At 43.9% G+C, this 18,561-nt stretch overlaps 1 protein-coding gene across 1 annotated transcript in view; it reads left to right on the top strand.

Annotated features, from left to right (window-relative positions):
* CAPN13 (calpain 13) overlaps positions 1-14,384 on the top strand; it is a 49,329-nt gene extending 34,945 nt beyond the window's left edge. The window contains 7 exon segments of the mRNA XM_071421466.1: positions 465-532; positions 1,988-2,056; positions 2,989-3,067; positions 5,852-5,968; positions 9,024-9,079; positions 10,285-10,330; positions 12,642-14,384. Of these exon segments, the coding sequence (XP_071277567.1) occupies positions 465-532; positions 1,988-2,056; positions 2,989-3,067; positions 5,852-5,968; positions 9,024-9,079; positions 10,285-10,311 (416 nt within the window). The 3' untranslated portion in view covers positions 10,312-10,330; positions 12,642-14,384.
* The last annotated feature ends 4,177 nt before the right edge of the window (positions 14,385-18,561 follow it).

The following is an 18,561-nucleotide window of genomic DNA, read 5'->3' as shown; positions in this document are numbered from 1 at the left end:
GAGTCAATTAGTCGCAGGATTTAATGGTGTCCTGATGGTCCTTAAACAATCCTCACTGTGGCTTCCTGCGCTGTGGGATGAGAGCATGAGAGGGGCACATCTGGGGGGCTGGAGCCAGCTCAGCCAGGTGCTCAGCCAGGCTCAAAGTGCTCTTAGGGCTTGCTAAATCAGCACAAGTGGCCTTTCTTGTCACTGCCATTTCCCTTATGCCAAGAGGGAAGTGTTTCCATCCGTGGGCAGGGCGAGCCCACAGAGGGCACCTGTCCCTGGGGAAGGTAGAGGTGTCTGAGATGTGCAGATTCCCTCAGCCTGGCACAGAGCCCTTGCTGCTGTGTGAGACCCTGAGCCAGAGCTGGGGCTTTTCAGCTGTGGGAGCCTTCAGCCTGGTGTCCTCAGAACGGTGTCCTGGTGCCTGTCACAGCCCTTGCTCTTGCTAATTCCTCCTGTTTTGTCAATCCCTGCAGATGAAATGACCAGCCTGGGAGGGAGATTCAGCTTTGATTCATGCAGAGGCATTTTAGCTCTGATGGATGTATCCTTTCAGCAGAAGCAATAAACTTCCCTGGTGCTGCCCATCCTTCCCTTGAGTTATGGCTGAGCTGAGCATCCCAGTGTGAGAACCTGCAAGTAAATATTAGCCCAAATCCCCAATAAATAACTGTCCCATAGTCCATGCAGGACTTTGCTGTGCATGCCCTGGCTCTGCTGTGTCTGCTGCAAGGTGAGGATCAGCCTTTTTTCTGCCAGCCAGTTCTTTGCTCTCATTTTGTCCTCTCTGGGGCTTGGCTAAGCTTCACCCTTGGGTGGGGGTCTCAGGCAGAGCTGAGACAAGGAGGCAGGACAGAGTTTAGGCATAGCTCAGCTGTTCTGTGGTGGTTGCACAGCCCAGGGTGGCACTTTACAGGCTGCCAGCAGTGCTGGTGCCAGGGGCAGAGACACTGTCACTGCTGAATGCCAGGCACTGGCCTCACAGGCCATCCCAGAGTGTATTTCCAGTGTATCTTTATTAGCTGAGTGAGTCAGTCTTTTTACTGTTAACAAGACAACACAAGAAACACATTTCTGGCCATTGTAGAACAAGAGGGCTCCTTGATGGAGACATACATCTCCCTCCTGTGTTTCTTCCCCTTTGCTTGCTCATTGTCTCTTTTCCTCCATGCCTCGAAAAAGCTTTGAGACATTTTCAGACCTTTAAAAACTGCCAGAGAATGAATTAAAATGACCAGAAGTCCCTCTCTCTTTCCAGCTTTCGGCACCTAGCCAGTGAAGGAGACTTTTTCTCCTCTGCAAAGCCCCTGTCCTGGGATAAGTGGGCACTGTGAATGCATGGCACTTGCAAAGAGCTGACAAAGTCTCTGCTCTGCTGTAATTCAGGATGGATTTTTAATTCTCTGGCCTGCAGATAACCCATGTACAGTGTGACCTATCCTGGCCTGCAAAGCCAGGATCAGCTTTTTTCACCCAGGTTCCACGACAGCAGCATTTGTCTGCCTGTATTTCAGTGGTGATGAGTTTTGCTTTCGGGGAGGTTTCACCATCCTGCCCTGGGGTGGGTGCTGTGTGTCTGCCCAGGACTCCTGGGTGGGGAAGGGAGGTTTGGGATCATCTCCTCGTGCTCTTGGCTCCTCAGTGCCTGTTCTCCTGGGGGATCCAGGCAGAGCAGATCCTGTGCAGAGGCAAGGCCATGGGGCCACGTTCATTCACAGGGGTGCTCCAGGGCTAAATGCCACCACAGCTTCCCCTGTGGTTAAAGGCACCTTATAAATAGAAACCTTTTGTGGTTTGTGAGCACAGGCATGAGCGGCTGTGCAGTGTGACAAAGAAGGTGGATTCAAACACCACTGAGAGCAGGAAAACTCTTGCTTTTCTCAGCACGACGTGACCCACGGAAGAGGCTGCACCTTAGGCGTTCAGCTCTGTGCAGGCAGCAGCAAAGCCAGCCAGGTTCAGCTCTCATTAAGTGCTCGATTCTTAACTAAATGCACAGCTCAACTCGAACGGAAGGCTCACCCTGCAGGAGTTCGGGAGCCTCTGGTGAAGTCTCACCAAGTACAGGGTACGGGGGAGGGGGTGGCTCTCTCTGGGGATGCTGGGGATGCTCTGGGTACTTTGGATTCTGTGGATTCTGTACCCCGGGGCTCTGCAGATGCTCGGTGCTCTGGGAGCGCTGCGGGGAGAAGCCTTGCAAGGGTTGTTTGCTTTGCTTAGCGGGTCAGAGTTCCCTCCTCTCACGCCAGGGAGGCAGTGGTGTGTGTAAATGAGTGCTCCAAATGAGCAGCCCAGGCTTTCCCAGCACAGAGAGCATCCAGGGAAAAGGTAGGAAGGCCAATTAGGCTCAGGATCTGATGGAAATCTCCATGTCTGTGCCACCACTGGCAATTTTTTTTTTTTCTTTTGACATGACTTCTTGAGCAGAGTCATCTGAAAAATGTCATTTTCTCCTTTCTGCAGTTCCTAGTGGAAATGTAGTGGATCTGATAAAGGCTTGTCTGGGAGAAATGTTTCTGCTCCAGGATAAGCACTGGAAGCAGTGACATGGTATTTAGGGTCCCACCTAAATCCTTGAGGGCAGGCATGGCAGCTTCTCTGTGTCAGGTCCTTCTCCCTCAGCCTTGGTGCAGGACAGGAGGGTTTCCTCAAGACTCAGCTTTGGGTGGGCTCCAATTTGTTCCCTTCCTCTTGAGATGCTCTGAGACCACCAATTTCCCCATCTAGACAGGGGTGCTCTTCCCACAGACAGTGCCTCACATGTGCTGGGTTGTGTTAGGAAAGCAAAAAGGCTTCTGCCCACCCCAAACTGTGGGATTTCTTACACAGTAACATTCTGTTCAGAGCCTTCTGAAAGTTGGGTGTCCCTTGTCACAGCCACCCCACCTCACCTGCTGAACTTCTTTGCAGCGTGTTTATTAAGGGAGGAGAGCTGGTTGTGGTTGTAAGTGTGGGGAATGGTGGTAAGAGCTTGAAATCTTCCTTTGCACTGTGTTTTAGGAGATCTTCTTCAAGGAAGACAGGAACCGTTCTGGGTTTCTTGATGTTGCTGAACTGGAGAATGCCATACAGGCAGCAGGTACACCCAGAGGGGCTGAGCAGCTCCCCTTGCTTTCCCTGGGAAAGGGAAGGGAAAGGGAAAAGATTTTTGGGGAGAAAGTGGCTTGGATTTCCCAGAGATGCCAGTTAGATCAGAGCTCTCCTGAGGGGTCTGTGCTGGGGAACCAGCAGAAGGGTGCAGAGAAGTGAATGCAGCACTGGCCAGACCTGCTGCATTCCATGCTTCCAGGCCATGGATGGAACATCCAGCAGGGGAGGAAAGGAGAGAGGGAGAGTGGATTCTTGCACTTGCCTCAGTTCCTGCAGTTCCTCTTCAGGGCAGTGACTGAGTCTAGAAGGGAAAGCCACAGCGACAGGCATTTATTTAGTTTGCACTGACCTCTGTTGGCTACCGAGTGCTGAAACTCTCAGCGAGTGCACACGAGTGAAGCGTTTCTTTCAGCTGAGTGGTCTCAAAGGAGACTTTGTGCACGCAGTACATCTCTGGCACAGCCATCCCCTTTGAATTGTGCACTAGAGCAGCTCCCATTTGGCTTCTGGAGCTCAGAGGGGTGCTGTCCCAGGAGGAAACTGGTACAGGATTGCTGGAAGCCATCAGCTGAGCGGATGCATATATAATATTTATTTTTTGGCTGTTGAGAGCCAGGCAAAGCTCTGTCAGAGCTGCACCTGCACTTCTCAGACAGGTGATCACTGTGACTGATCACAGTTTCACTGATCACTGATGTGTCAAATGCCAAAGGAGAAGTTGCCATTCTGTGAGAAAGATGCTAAAGTGTAAAACTGGGAGGAAAATTGTGCATGGAAAAGTCCTGCCAGCCAAAACAATGCAGCTGTTTGAAGGCATAAAGAGGCACTGTTAAGTGGCAAATTCTCAATACGTGTTTGACTACAAGTAGTTCTGAGTGGGGAAGAAAATTGCAAGCTTATTCTTGCTGCCCTCTGAGCCAGACATCTGCATTTGAATCTGGCTTGGCAATGGGATGATCCCTGTCCTGGCTTTTGAGCAGGAACTCCAGAAGGGGTTTGGGAGCTTGCTGCTACCTCTGGGAATGGTATTAATGTATCTAAATCCACCTCCTAGCCAGCTGTTCCCTGAAGTGTTCAGTGCTTTCCCCAACAAAACACTGCAGTGTGTGCTTAATTTTCACTGTTTTCCTAATGCTCCCAATAATAATAATGGATAAGAGTAAAGCAGGCCAGCTGCATTAACAGCAGTGCTGCCCTGAAATGCAGCAGCCTTGGCCTGATGTATTTACAAACTCCTCTTTGGCAACAGCAAGTGATTCAAAATAATTTTTATAAATAGGGAAACATAGAGTCATTATGTAATTTATATCTTGGCCAAAACCAGAGGGAGGAGTCCAGCAGATAAAAGGTTTGGGAAGTAGCCTTACAAATCAGCTGAAAAGTCTTGGGAACAGAGAGGACTGGCCCTTCAGTTTTGTTGATGAGGTTGATTGAGAGATGTTGCCAAGTGAGCAGATTTCAGAGCAAGTGTATCCCAGACTGACCAGCCCAAATTCTTGGTGTTTTACTAGTGTAAGACTTGACTGTAGCATCCCATAAGCAATATTTACTGGAACCTGCTCTCTGGAGAGAGCTTGATTGAATTCCTACTGTCTTCAAAAGCTTAAAAATAGAATTCATTGCTCACTGCTACAGTGGTTTAAAACCAGACTCGAAGAAGACAATTAATGAGATTAATTTTTAATTACTATCTTTATCTCATTTGAGAAGAATATAAAAGCATGTTTACCTTAATTTGAAATGTATCTTAAGCCCAAATGTATTTCCATTCTTTAATTATTCAGCATAATGTACCTGCTTCCTGCTGGAGACCTCCAACTAGGCTCATGCAACCAGAGTTTGTCAGTAGTGGTACTAAACCACTTCCATCGGCTCCCTCTCTCCCTACACAGGTGTAGAGAAGCCATTTCTTTTATTTCTGCTTTTTCAACTAATTTAGCTCCATGATGAGTTCATTTAAAACTGAAAAGTTCAGAGCTGGTTGAAAAAGCAGGAAAGTTACTTCACATCCAGCTGAGCTACTAAAACCTGGAGTGAGCAAATGAGACTTTTCTGAAGTCTCAGAGAAGGCATTAAACCAAAGCTATCAGTCCAGCTCTCTGCAGAAAATTTCCCTTTTGTTTTGCAAATCAGCTTTTAGTGCAAAATATATTTAAATCATTCCTCTCATATAGCCAGCACATTTAGGGTAGTTTTATTTAACTAATAAAAGACTCATTCTAAAAAGCAATTTTTGTTCATTCAATTGAATACCGATTTCCATCCAAACAGACTGCGACACAAATACTGAATAATCAGCTAATAAAAAAGAAATGCACCCTTCACCATTTTCTAATAGAAGAGAAAATGTAAAAATTAAGAATCCCAGGCATGCTATGCAGCATAATAGCCTGAGCATGCAGCAATGCAGCATCTGCCTCTTTAGCAGAAAGAGCCGGTGGTATTGGAAATGCTACACTCAGACTTTTACAGCTATGAGCCAAAGAAAATCACCCTTTCTTATAGCAAATAAAAGCTAGAAAGTCAAAGCAAGATAACACAAGATTAGTTAGCTCAGTGTTTGCAGCTTGCTGGCTTAAGCCACAATGGGAGTCAGTGAGTGAGGCAACTTTGGTTTTCCATTACCCTACCCCAACTCTTGGGCACCATGTGGGGGGAAAGCTGTCCAGGGGAAGGCCTGTACGCCAGGGGAGGGGGCTGAGGGTGTTGTTGGCAGGCTGCAGGAGGCCATCAGAGCTGCTCCATCCCCTCCCAGCGTGTTTTCCCCCAGCAGGTCTGTCCATGGACGCGCAGCTGCTGCGGCTGCTGACGCTGCGCTACGGCGACCGCACCGGCAGGGTTGGCTTCCGCGACTTCGTGTGCTGCATGCTGCGCCTCAACACCATGAGCCGTGAGTGCCAGCCCTGCCAGGGCCCCTGGCAGCAGGGCAGCCTGCACAGCCAGCCTCAGAGAGGGACAAGGGACACGACACAAGGGGTAATCGTACCTGTCCAACAGCGTGGCTTCAAGTGACGCAGCTGCCCCGAGCCCAGGTGTGGCCCAGGCAGCTCTTTGGGCAGCCTGCTTGCCAGGAGCTGGATTTATCTCCTGTGTGCTGGTACAGAAAACCAGGTGACCCCAACTCTGGGGATGATTGGCACCTGACTCCATGGATTCAGAATGCTGAGCAATTGCTTTATTAAAACTATACTATGTTACAGAATCACAGAATAATGAGGCTGGAAGAGGCCTCTAAAGATCATCGAGTACAACCTTTGCCCTAACACCTCAACCAGACTATAGCACCAAGTGCCATGTCCAGTCTTTTTTTAAACACATCCAGAGATGGTGATTTTACCACCTCCCTGGGAAGAGCATTCCAGTACTTTATTATTCTTTGGGTGAAAAATTACTTCCTAATATCCAACCTATACCTTCCCTGACATAGCTTGAGACTGTGTCCTCTGGTTCTGTCAGTTGCTGCCCAGTTACATTACAACTACATTAAAGAGACACTATACTACAAAGAATGCTAAAGAAAACTCGTGACTGTCTGAGACAGCCAGGACACAGCTTTGAGCCAATTGGCCAAGGAAACAAAACAATCTTCAGCAGAATCCAATTGACAAATCACTTCAGGTAAAAAAATCTTCCTAACACATTCCATATGTGCAAAAACAACAGGAGCAGCAAGTAGATATAAGAATAGTTTTTTCTTCTTCTCTCTGTGCTTCTCCAGGAAAAAAAAAAAAATCCTGAGAGGGAAAATTATGTCTCTCTCTGTTCAGAGAATGTGAATGCCACACACTGGAGCAACCAGCTGCTAGAGAGTAGCTCAGTGTTCAGTAAAGTTGTCTCAGTTTTTTGGTAAGGAGGAAGTCCAGTATCCTCTGTGGATAAACAAACCCATTCCCCATGTTGCATCCAGCTATTGCCTGGTACTTGCAAGGAGGGAGTGCCTGTAAATGAGCTTTTGCCTGAATGGAAATGAAATTGTGTTTTACAAAATCGTAATTTTTTCTACTCTAATAATAAGCATTTTGATGGAAATATTGGTAGTTAAAGCCAGCAGCTGTGACCCCTGTGCTAGAACACTGCTACAGCAATTTATTCCATCTTTGGAATGAGCTGGGTTTCAACAGTGCATAGAAAGGAGCATTCATTTCCTCCCATGTGTTTGTAGCACTGATGTTTAATGGGCCAACAGTGGTCAGCAGATCTGCTTGGATGACACTGCTAAAAATCCCATTTCAAGGGAGTACAGCACAGGCAGCTCCGAAAGCGTTGTAAAATCAGAGCGTGTCCCGATCTTAATGCTTTCATTAAAAAAAAAAAAAAAAAAGAAAGAAGCTTGTAAACACCCATTTTTTGTGATTATACATGTCACTTGCTGTAGATGAAAGTTTTTATGCCTAAATTAGTGCCATAGGATATTTTTTTTGTTTAAAAAAAATCCTTTTACATTTTAAGAGCCACTGTAAAGACAAATCCTTTGCATCCATGTGGAAAGGAGTATCTAAAAGTTTCATTGCTGTCTGTAATGAGAATCTTAAAATGCTTTCCACTCTTTCAGTTACCACTTTACAGAGGGTTTAATGTGGAATACATTTCTCAAACTTTTTAGATCGTGGTGAATAAGTTTGTTACAGGAGAGGATAAAGGTGCCAAGTGGGAATAAAAGGCAGTCAACCTTTATGATGATGTGAATGCAGAGGGGAAGATAAAATCTGTCCCATTAAATCATTATTCATCCTTTCAAGATAGCCAGAGATGAGACCCAAACCAAAAGCAGCATCTCCTTTGCAAATTCTATTTAACTGGAGTTAATGAAGCAGTAAAGAAGCACTTACCTCTGCCCAGAGGAGGTAATTTCAGCGCTGCCACTTTTTCCTAAAAAGACTGCTGGGTGCAAGCCCAGCCCTGCATTGGCAGCCTTGTCAAGGCACTGGGCACAACACGAGGATTTCCTTGTCCTGTGCTCTTTCTTCAGAGCAGTGCAGGCTGGATGTGCCACCTTTCCTCCCTGCTTTGGCCCACACAGGTAGCTCTGGTGGCCTCCTAAGGGGCAGATGAGCAATGAGCCCTTGTGCCCTGTTCCTACCCTCTCCCAGCAGCCTTTTTGCTAAGGCTGGGCACGTTTCAAAGCACCTGTAATCTTACAAAGTCTTTTCCATGCAGAGTGGGAAATTCCAGGCTCCCAGAGAAATGTGTCGTTCAAGGATAGACAGACTTAAATTTGTTTCAACTTTTTATTACTGTTATAAGAGCATATTTCTAGGAGAAAAGTAATTTCAAAATAAATAAAAACCCTCAAAATACTGTGTTTTGAGTTTATCCAAATACTTGGGCTTGAAGACTTCTCCTAGACATACTGCAATATAAATATGCACATAGAATAACAATATTTGAATGGATTTAAATTTCCTGATGGCAAAGTGTTCTGTCAAAAAAAAAAACTTTCAGCAATGTTAATTTCAAACTCTAGCTGAATAACAGCAGCATCTGCATTTATATTCCCTGCAAAAAGCTTGCAAGGCATAATAATGACTTCAAGAGAACCACTTTCTTTAGGGCACACTGTGATCACTCACTGCCAGGGAGGATGGAAAAGGACCAACAGAGAGTTTCCCTGTGGGAAGATGTGTTTCATTAGTTCACCATCCTCCTGTCACTCTTCAGGCAGGAAAACAATTGAAACAAATTATGAGAGGAGATGAAGGCAGCCACATTGAGCACTGCCTGTCCCTACACTTCTGCCAAATTCTGGCCCCAAAATTGGGATGCCTTCCCAGGCTGTGATCCGAGGGCCAAGGCAGAAGGGGTACCCAGCACGGGAATGAGAGGTGGCCAGGCAGAGCATCCCAGCACGGGGACTGCAGCTCTGCTCCTCAGCTGCCACAGCCTTATGTCTGCATTGCATTCGTGCTTCTTTCTCATGAAATAAGGTTTTTTTGTTCTGCCCCTAGATGCATTCCAAAACTTAGCAGAGGGCGGATCACAAATTTTGATGACAGCGATGGAGGTAAGAATGCTCCTCTCTTCTCTTTTCTCTTCTCTTCTCTCTTCTCTTCTCTTCTCTTCTCTTCTCTTCTCTTCTCTTCTCTTCTCTTCTCTTCTCTCTTCTCTTCTCTTCTCTTCTCTTCTCTTCTCTTCTCTTCTCTTCTCTTCTCTTCTCTTCTCTTCTCTTCTCTTCTCTTCTCTTCCTCCTCCAAAGTGGGAGCTCATTTTATCAGAAGGGTGAAGTTAAAGATGATGTGTGATGTGTGTTGCTAGGTTTCTGTCCCAGCAAATAGTGGTGGAGGCTTTGCCTGGCTGGAAGTGCCTCCTGTGTGGGAGGTGTTTCCCTCCAGGGGTTCCCTGGCCCCACTGGAGCACAGCTCCATCCATCCCTGGCCAAGGCATGGAGTCTTCCCTTGCTGACACCAGCCTGTCATTGCTGGAAACATTGCTCAAAGTGACTTTGAGAGAGTGACAAAAAAAAAAAAAAAAACCCATGCCCTCATTTCTTACTGCCCCATCTGTTAATCCTGAATTGCAAAACATCTTGGTTTTAAGAAAGAAACAGCAGACAAATGCTTGCTGCTGCTGTTTGTCTTAAAAGCACAGCCTGAAGGATAGCTCAGTGAATGGGGATACATCAGGCTTTTTATCAGCTAGTCTGAAGCAAAAATCCTGCTGTGCTCCATAGTGATATGCCTGAGTACTGCATTTTATCAGTCTGGGGACTGTTATTTGACAACCCAGTGTTTAAAAAGATTTTTTAAAAGAGCATTTTACAATCTCACCAGCTCCTGTTTATACTCTGTGGCTAGTGCAGAGCCTCATTGTTTTAATTCTTTTCTTTTTTTTTTTTTTTTTTGCACCAAGGGCACAGCACAGTTTGCAAGCAGAGGACCTGGACCTATTTTATAGGGTAGTCTGTAGGACAGCCAGGTTCCCAGAAGTTGCTATCTCTTCCACTTGCAATCAGGCAGGTGCCACACTTTCCCAGCAATTGCTCCTGCTGCAGCTGCTGCAATAATTTATCATGGAAAACAACATATGGGAAGAGTTTCTGGGTCTGAATTGTAATAAGGGAAAGAGGCAGTTCCAAAATCCCTCAACTATCCTGTGCAGTACAAAAGGACTACAGTCATTGGGTCACCCCTGAAGGTCCTGAGACAAGTCTGAAGATTTGGTGTATACCATTTCTGTCTAAATGCACCTTTTCTTCTCCTTTTTTCCCAGTTTCTGACCCTCGTCATGTACACCTAGAGAGATGCCAGAGGTCATGGTAAGAAATCTCCTCAGTGCTGACAAGAGAGGGTGGGGCCCTTGCAGGAAGCCCAGCCTGCAGTTATGGGGGGTTTTGAGAGAATAAGCTGTGAGAGGAAGAGGGAAGGAGGTGAGACCTGCAGCATGAGAAGGGCTGTAAAGGGAATTGGACTTTGGGCTGTTTTTTTTCCTGGGGAATTGCTGATGACCTTTCCAGTCAAGCAGACCACCAATGGCTCAGCTAGAAACTTGCCCCCACCTAAGATAATAGATGAGAGAGCATAACTTATTTTTTTGAGTTCTGAGGGGTGCAATTACCTCTGCATATTTTACACAGCAGCAAATGTATAGTCAAATAGAGGGTGGGCATACAAGGTAACTTAGATTTCTTGGTCTGTCTGATTTCACATTTTTAACAGAATTACGTGGTTTGGTTTACATTTGAACTCCCTTGTGCTTCTTTTGATGTTTGCTGCCTTCATGTCAGGCCTAGAGAGGGACTTTTTTTCCTCTGGATCTCCCAGTTTTGGTGCTTGGTTCTCCTGAAAGACTTTGCCTTTTCCTGCAGAGCTCATGCTGTTTATAGATCCAAGAGCCATCTCGGCCATGGTGCTTCTGCCAGGCCTCTGTGATGCAGCTGTTCCAGCTGCAGTGTCAAAGTGTTAGTGCTGGTCCCAAACATTTGTCACTGAGGAGAAAGCAGGGAGGAAACCCTTAGTAAAATGTGCAGTGGAGGGGCAGCTGACCCCAGGAATTTGTGGAGCATCCTTGGGCAAATCAGACACTTTCCTTATCAGCCCAGACCAAAAATGGAGCAAAAACCTAAAAGCCATGACATTCTTTGAAATCCATTAGCTGCATCCAGCTAATCCTTCCTATAGACAGGAATTACAATAGCAAATAATACAGGAACAGCATCTCTGGTGTCTCACATCCTGTTTCTGAGGGCAGTTTGCATTGGATGCCAGCTTTGCTGAGAAGTTGGAAAGGGAAATGTGTAACTGGGGTGTAAATTACACTCCCCCAGGGAGAAAGCATGGTAGGTTCAGAGCCAAGGCAGGCATGGTTCCCATGTCTATCACCTCGACTCCAGGACAACATTTGGGCCCTGCTGCTCTTCTCTCTTGGCTCTTGGTGCCATCCAGTGTGTCCAGCTGTGGCAGGAGCTGGGCTTCAGCACTCAGCACTGGGATACCGGAACAGGACAACCCCCGTGGCAGGGAGAAATGATGAGGAGGACTCCATCTTATCAGAAGGCTAATTAATTACTTTATTATACTATATTATTACACTATTATTCTATTATTCTATATTACTACTAATATATACTATATTATTCGATTATTATACTATATTATTATTAATTACTTTATTATACTATATTATTCTATACCATATTACACTATATTACATTACATCTAAACTGAATCTGCCAAGCACCCAACTGCACTCCCCTGCACAGCATCTCACGACTGCCAGTGACAGTCCCAACACACACCTGGATTCCATTGGTCAGTGAATCAAAACACACCAGAATCCATTCACCAATTCCCTTCAGGTAAACAATCTTCCAAGATGCATTCCACTTATGAGCAACACAGGAACAGTAAATGAGATAAGAATTGGGTTTTTTTCTTTCTCTGAGGTTCAGAGAATGTGAAACCCAGAAATATTCCTGGGAAGAATTGTGCCTTGCTTTTTCTCTGTGAAGAGAAATGTGGGGACACTGCGATGCCTTCACCCCTGAGCTCTGCCTGCAAACAGTTGTTTGTTTGAAAGCCTGCCCTTTGCATTCAGAGCTGTGGACAGTGCAAACCTGCATGCTGGTGTGTGGAAACAGAATATGCACAACACTGCACCCAGCATTTGCACTGCAGACTGTCATTAGGTAAATATGAGAAGGACCTCACCTTTGGAGAGGAAGTTGCTTAAATTATTACTTGCAAATTATATTCATAGTCTATTTAGTAATCTTTTTTTTTTTCGCCATGAATGATTCATAAACTGATCATAACTTCTGGGAATATATAATTAATCATAATTTTCACTTACTGGTTTGGAATGAAATCCTGCCTGCAGGGTGTTTGTAAGCAGCTCACTTGAGCAATTTAGCAGACACTTGCAGCTGGAGCCTGGGCAGTCGTGGCACAGGACCCTCAGAGGATCAGAACTGTTAAAACTGGAGCTTAACAAACTGTGATTGATGTGGGAAAACACACTTGGCACGCTCTGAAAAAAATTCTCTTGGCAAAAATATTCCAATTAGAGATTCCCAAAGGCTGACCTGAAGCTGGCTGTGTTCTGAGTGAGTCCCTTTACCTCTGTTTCAGGTGACTTTTCTTCCTCCTCAGCAGAGCAGAGTCCAAGGCCATCCCATACAAAAGCCATCCACAGAGTTCTTGAAAAACCACAGTGAAGGAGTGAAGCCAGGTGTCCTCATGCTTGGTGGTACTCCAGGCTGCTGGGATGAAGAGTCCTTTCCAGGCAAACTGGAGGTGCCTTGGAGAGGGAAGAATTGCTAATGAAAGTACTCCATGGGCAAGCTGGAAGTACTTAATGGTCTGGGCAAGCTGGAAGTGTTGACTGTGATCTCCTCTCATCTTCCTGTAAATGGTACAGAAGTCAGGAACAGCTCCATTAACTCCACTATGAAAAAAGAACAGAGCCATGCCTGTCATGTGAAAGGAGTGTATAAGATGTAGGTTACAAAAACAATTAAGAGACAGTTTTATTTTAATTATTTCTTCATTTTCTTCTCTGCCATTTATAAGTGCCAGAAAATGATTGAAGAAATTAGTCCTAATTCATAAATAACACCAGAATCTTTTTTGTTTTCTTTATACTTTTTATTAATAAATTAGGGGAAAAAAGTCTTATGCATTTTTGAGTTCATCAACTATAGGGATTCCATTTTATTTGCTACAGAGATGGGGTGGCATATTAGAGATAGAGAACAAACTGTTCAGTGCTTTTTTCTGACTTCCAGAATCTATATTGGGACTGTTTGGGAGTAGAAAAGTTTATCTGAACTGCATTCTCTTCCTCTGTCCTGATGTCTTTAAAAATGTAGGGCTTCTTCAGACATAATTCCTGCTCAAAAATTTCACTTAAACCTGCAAAATAACTGTAACCTTTCTGTACCCACACATGAACTTCACTTTCATACTTTTTTATCATGGCATTAACAGCAAATTTAGTGAAATTTAGCAAATCTATTCCACTCAGATATTTAAAAAAAAAAAAAATTATGAAGACTCTATTTGTGAAAATGCCAGAAAAGAAGGATGTCAATGGATGAAAGAAATCCCAGGTTGCCATGGCAATATAATTCACACCATGCCTCACCCAGACCCTCTGCACAGGTTTCCATTGAGGCATCCACACATTAGCAACAGATTTACCCATTTGCCAGGGAGATGTTGCACACTGGAGCAACAACTACATCACCAGGTAAAGATGAAACCCAGATTTTTGTTACCATGAGGACACTCTGTGCTGTGTCACTGCCTCTTTCACAGCTTGGAGAGCATTACTCATGTAGGTACATCCTGGGCAAGAGAGGCCACTGAACCCACTCTTCCACTGAAAATTGGAGCAAGGGGAAATCAGTAAAGTTAGACTATTTTAATATTTTTTCCAGTAATTTTTGAACAAACCGATTCCTTCTCCACAGCGAGACTTACACATCCCACCTGAAATCGTTAATCACTAATTAAGCCCTCTGCAAATGTTGGCAAAGGGAGGAGATAAAAAGGGGGCCATGAAAAAATAAATATGCTTTGCTAAAAAGGTTTATTAGTAGAATCATTTCAGAGAAAGGTTTGTGTAGCTTAGCTTGGGATAATTAAAAAACCTTCAAGTACTTCTGGATGACTTCCACCACACAGTTCAGTGGTGCTCAAGATGGCTCAGACCTGCTGGGAACAAGCTCTTTGTAGCTACAGAGAAGTCATCTCTGTTCAAGTTGCAAAATTCAGTTCAAGTCAACTGCTTTTAAATACTTAAATTCTTCTTGTGTGAAAGTCTCATCTGTAAAAATACCAAGCCATTAAGATTAATCTTAAAAATCTTAATTTGCAGCCCGTGTATTACTTCTCCTTTTGTTGAGATGCATAATTGCCTTTCTGTGGAAGGCAATTCTGCCTGTCAGGAGACAAAGATCCTTGTCTCACAACTCAGCCTGGCCACAGACTGAAATGTCTCGTGTTCACTGAAAAGCAGGCACAGACAGCAGGCACCCCTGGTGAGAAACATCACCTATGCATGAGCTGCCTCCCTGCCAGCAGCTGCTGGGGCTGATGCTCTGGGCAGCATCCCCAGGCACAGAGGGCACCTTCAGCTCCATCCCACCAGCCTTTCACCCCGCTGTGTGTGGCTCTGCACCCCCAGGGACCAAGCCATGGCCCCTCTGGCTTTGCAGGCTGGTGCCTGCAGGCTGATCCTGCACTGGGGCAGAGTAATAACTCACCGCTGTCAACCCGAGCATGGCTGCCTGTCTATGGCATTGGAAGAATTGGTATTCCACTTGATTTATACCTCCAACCAAGCTAATTAAGCAACAATTCAGGAGGAATCCATCATTGTGACAGACTTGTTGATTAACCATCCCACAAACAAAGTCAAGGGTGTTTGGTAGCCTGAAGAAAAAAAGGGTCAATAAGGGAGAAAAGCAATGATTTGGCCATAATACAGTGGTGATACTGTTATTTCCAAAAGCAACAAGAAGTTTAATATATTTCACAAATACTGGGGCCAACACGGAAAACAAAGGCAGCTCAGATCAGTGGGGTGTTTTAGATAAAGAGAGAAAACTTCTACATTTCATCTTTGCATGATTAAACTGTGAGGGCCAACTTTATGGGGATGGTGCCCCCTATTAAAATCTTCAGGCCCCTTCATCTGTGTTTGCCAGCTCTGATTGTGAGTGCAGTCCCCATGAGGTTTCTGGCACTTATGAAGGCTCTGAGATTCATCCAATTATGATAATATCCTCTCTAATTTTTTTGATTAAAATCAGTTGCTAGTCCTCAGGGACACAAGTCTGAGAAGCCCTAAGAGAATCTGCTGTTAGAAATGCAAGAGCAGGGCCTTGAACAAATGCTCTATTTTTAAATCTTCATGAGGCCAGTGCCCTCAAGAGGGTAAGAAGCAGGCTGAAGCAGATGAGATTAGTGATGCTGAGCTCCCTAGCACAGGAGATGGGACATAGAGCTGATGAAATTAGATAAGATCTAAGCCAACCATTAGCTTTAGAAGGACTCTGGTGCAGAGTGGTGACAGCTGACCCAGCAAGAATAATCTCTGCATCTCTGGATCTTGGAGCCCTCCTGTTTACTGCCCTTCTCCTAAGACCCAAGGGCCCCGTGTCTTACATCTGCAGGCCAAAGGCTGTGCCCAAATCATGCCAAGATGGACAGAGGAGGAAGTTCTCACATGTCTTACCTACAGGGCCTGATTCCTGAGCCAGCAGCCTGGGTCAAGGCTTTCCCATGGCCAGGTTTGGAGCAACTGGACCCCCCTCTCTACCTCTGGCTGTGCCTCAGGTCACTCACAGAGAACCTGCTGCTGCAATTTATAGAGGAAAAACTATAAACAGTTTCAAGGAAAAAAAAAGGCTTATTATTCCATAACCACATGCATGGCTGGAGAGGGGAAAGGTGGGTAAGACCCTGTGGTATTTTCAGGGTCCCCTGTGGCAGGAAGGAAATGATGACTCTGACTCCATGTTCTTAGAAGGCTTATCGATATATAATATATAATATATAATATATAATATATAATATATAATATATAATATATAATATATAATATATAATATATAATATATAATATATAATATATATAATATAATATATATAATATAATATATATAATATAATATACATTAGATTATATATTATATAATATTCTTTATATTATATATTATATATTATATATAAACTATTATTATATTATATATTATATATTATATATAAACTAATATAATATATTACAACATAATATAATATATTATATTAAATATATTATATTATATTATATTATTTCTAATATATAATATAAATGTAATTGTTTATATATAATATATAATAATATAATATATAATATATTATATATTTGTTTAAATATAATATAATATAATATAATATAATATAATATAATATAATGTAATGTAATGTGATATATTATTATATTATATTATATTATATTATATTATATTATATTATATTATATTATTATATAAGCCTTCTAAGAACATGGAGTCAGATTCATCATAGGACCCTGGGGACTTCACCTCAAACTTAAGGATAGCAAAGTGGACAGAAGACAAAAAGTCCTGCCTAAGCAATTTACTAGAAAAATAAGAGAACAAAGGAACTAATCACTTCTGTTAGGTGTTTTACCAGGAGCAAGAGCCCGTTGCTCCTGGCTCGTTTTTTCTCTGTATAGAGCTTTGCTAATTTTACTAAAACTTTTCTGTTTCTGACACTACCACAGAAGACATCCCACTAATTTTATGCCATCTGAGGTAGCTGAGCTATCTTGGGTGTGATATAGATCCTCAAGAGCTTAAAAAACCTGGCTTGAAGAGATCATTATATCAGACCCTTTCTCAAAAAAAGGTACTTGTCCTTCTCTGAGTAGGAAGCAGATGGAATTTCTGTCAAGAGAGTCCCCTCCCCATGTTCAGGTGCCTCAGCAGGGGCACAGACAAATATTGGGATAATTTCTCATTGGGTGGGGGGTGCCAGCTCCATCTGGCACTATGGAGCTTTGCCTTAGCACCTGTCTGTAGGATTTCTTTGCTCCAGGGCTGCAGCTGAAACATTTCCCTCTTACCTGGTGTGAAAAACTCCAATCCTTTGTTTTTAAAATTTTAAAAGTTTAATAGTAATAAAATGGTTATAAAAATAGTAATATAATTAGAGTAATTAAAATTTGGACAATTAGGATTAGGACAATATGAGACAATAAAAACAAGAAGTTATGGACAGACCGGGTACCTCTTTCTGGGCAAAAAAAGCAAGTAAAAGGACCCACGTTAACAGAGGATTAACCCTTAAAAGCAGCAGCCTGTTGCATATTCATACACCTCCCACATGATGCATAAATTCCATTCAAACACAGGATTCTGTCTGGTCAGTGTCAGCTTCTTCCTCTGAATCCTGACTGCATCTTCAGATCTGAGCGAGGCAGGAAGAAGTTCGTTTCTCCTGATAATGGACCAATAAATTCTTTTTCTCTGAAAGATTGAGGTGCCCTGGGGCTGCTATCTCAGTGCAAGTCCTCCCTTTAAAAAGAGTATCTTACATAGCAGCGTTTCTATTTTAACATTATGTTATAACCCTAAACTATGTTTAACACACTACTTAAGAAAATTAACACAGCATAACTCTCTAACATAACACATATAATATTCATTTTAATATCTGCCAAAAGCCAATCATAAAATACGTATTTTTCACACCTGCCAATTCCTCACACGAAATACCTTAAGCTGCAATTTCTGGCTGCACTCCTTGCACCTGGTCCCACCCTGCAGGGTGGGACTAGGGGAGGGCAGTCCCAAAGCACAGCCGCCTCTTCTCAGCAGGTTTCCCAATGCCCCCACCAGGCTGCCCATTGCCACCCTGTGTCCCGGGTGCCAGCTGTGCCACCAGGATGTCCCCAGCCCGCCGTGGCTCTGGGGTCCCTTTCTGCTGTCTGGCAGTGACATCTAGAGGCTCCCTGGCCTCGGCTCCTGCCTCACTGCTCGCAGCTCTTGGCACGCAGAAACCTGTGCCTCACAAAGCCCTGGGAAGGGCTGGAGGGCTTCAAGGAAGGAGGTGCAAGCCTTAAATCCAAGTCCTTCCCGTGCCCCTCCTTCCCTAAGCCACGGTGGGAAGGATCTTTGTTGTAGCACCCCAAGATAAATTTGATATTGTTTCTGGGATACCAAAGGTCTGGGAGACCCAGCCCGTGTCTTTTCCCTAAGAGAAGAACTGGTCCACGCAAGGCTGGTGCTGGTTAAATGTGAAAAATACGTATTTTATGATTGGCTTTTGGCAAATATTAAAATGAGTATTATATGTGTTATGTTAGAAAGTTATGCTGTGTAATTTTCTTAAGTAGTGTGTTAAAAGTAGTTTAGGGTTATAACATAATGTTAAAATAGAAACTATGCTATGTAAGATACTTTTTTTAAAGAGAGGACTCACAGTGAGGTAGCAGCCCCAGGACACCTGAATCTTTCAGAGAAAAAGAATTTATTGC

The sequence above is a fragment of the Agelaius tricolor genome, unplaced genomic scaffold (genome assembly GCF_023055355.1).
Source record: "Agelaius tricolor isolate 1412-34295 unplaced genomic scaffold, bAgeTri1.0.p SCAF_1, whole genome shotgun sequence".
Lineage (NCBI taxonomy): Eukaryota > Metazoa > Chordata > Aves > Passeriformes > Icteridae > Agelaius > Agelaius tricolor.
The sequence above is the reverse complement of the archived record's forward strand: the minus strand, read 5'-3'. Positions and strand labels throughout refer to the sequence as shown.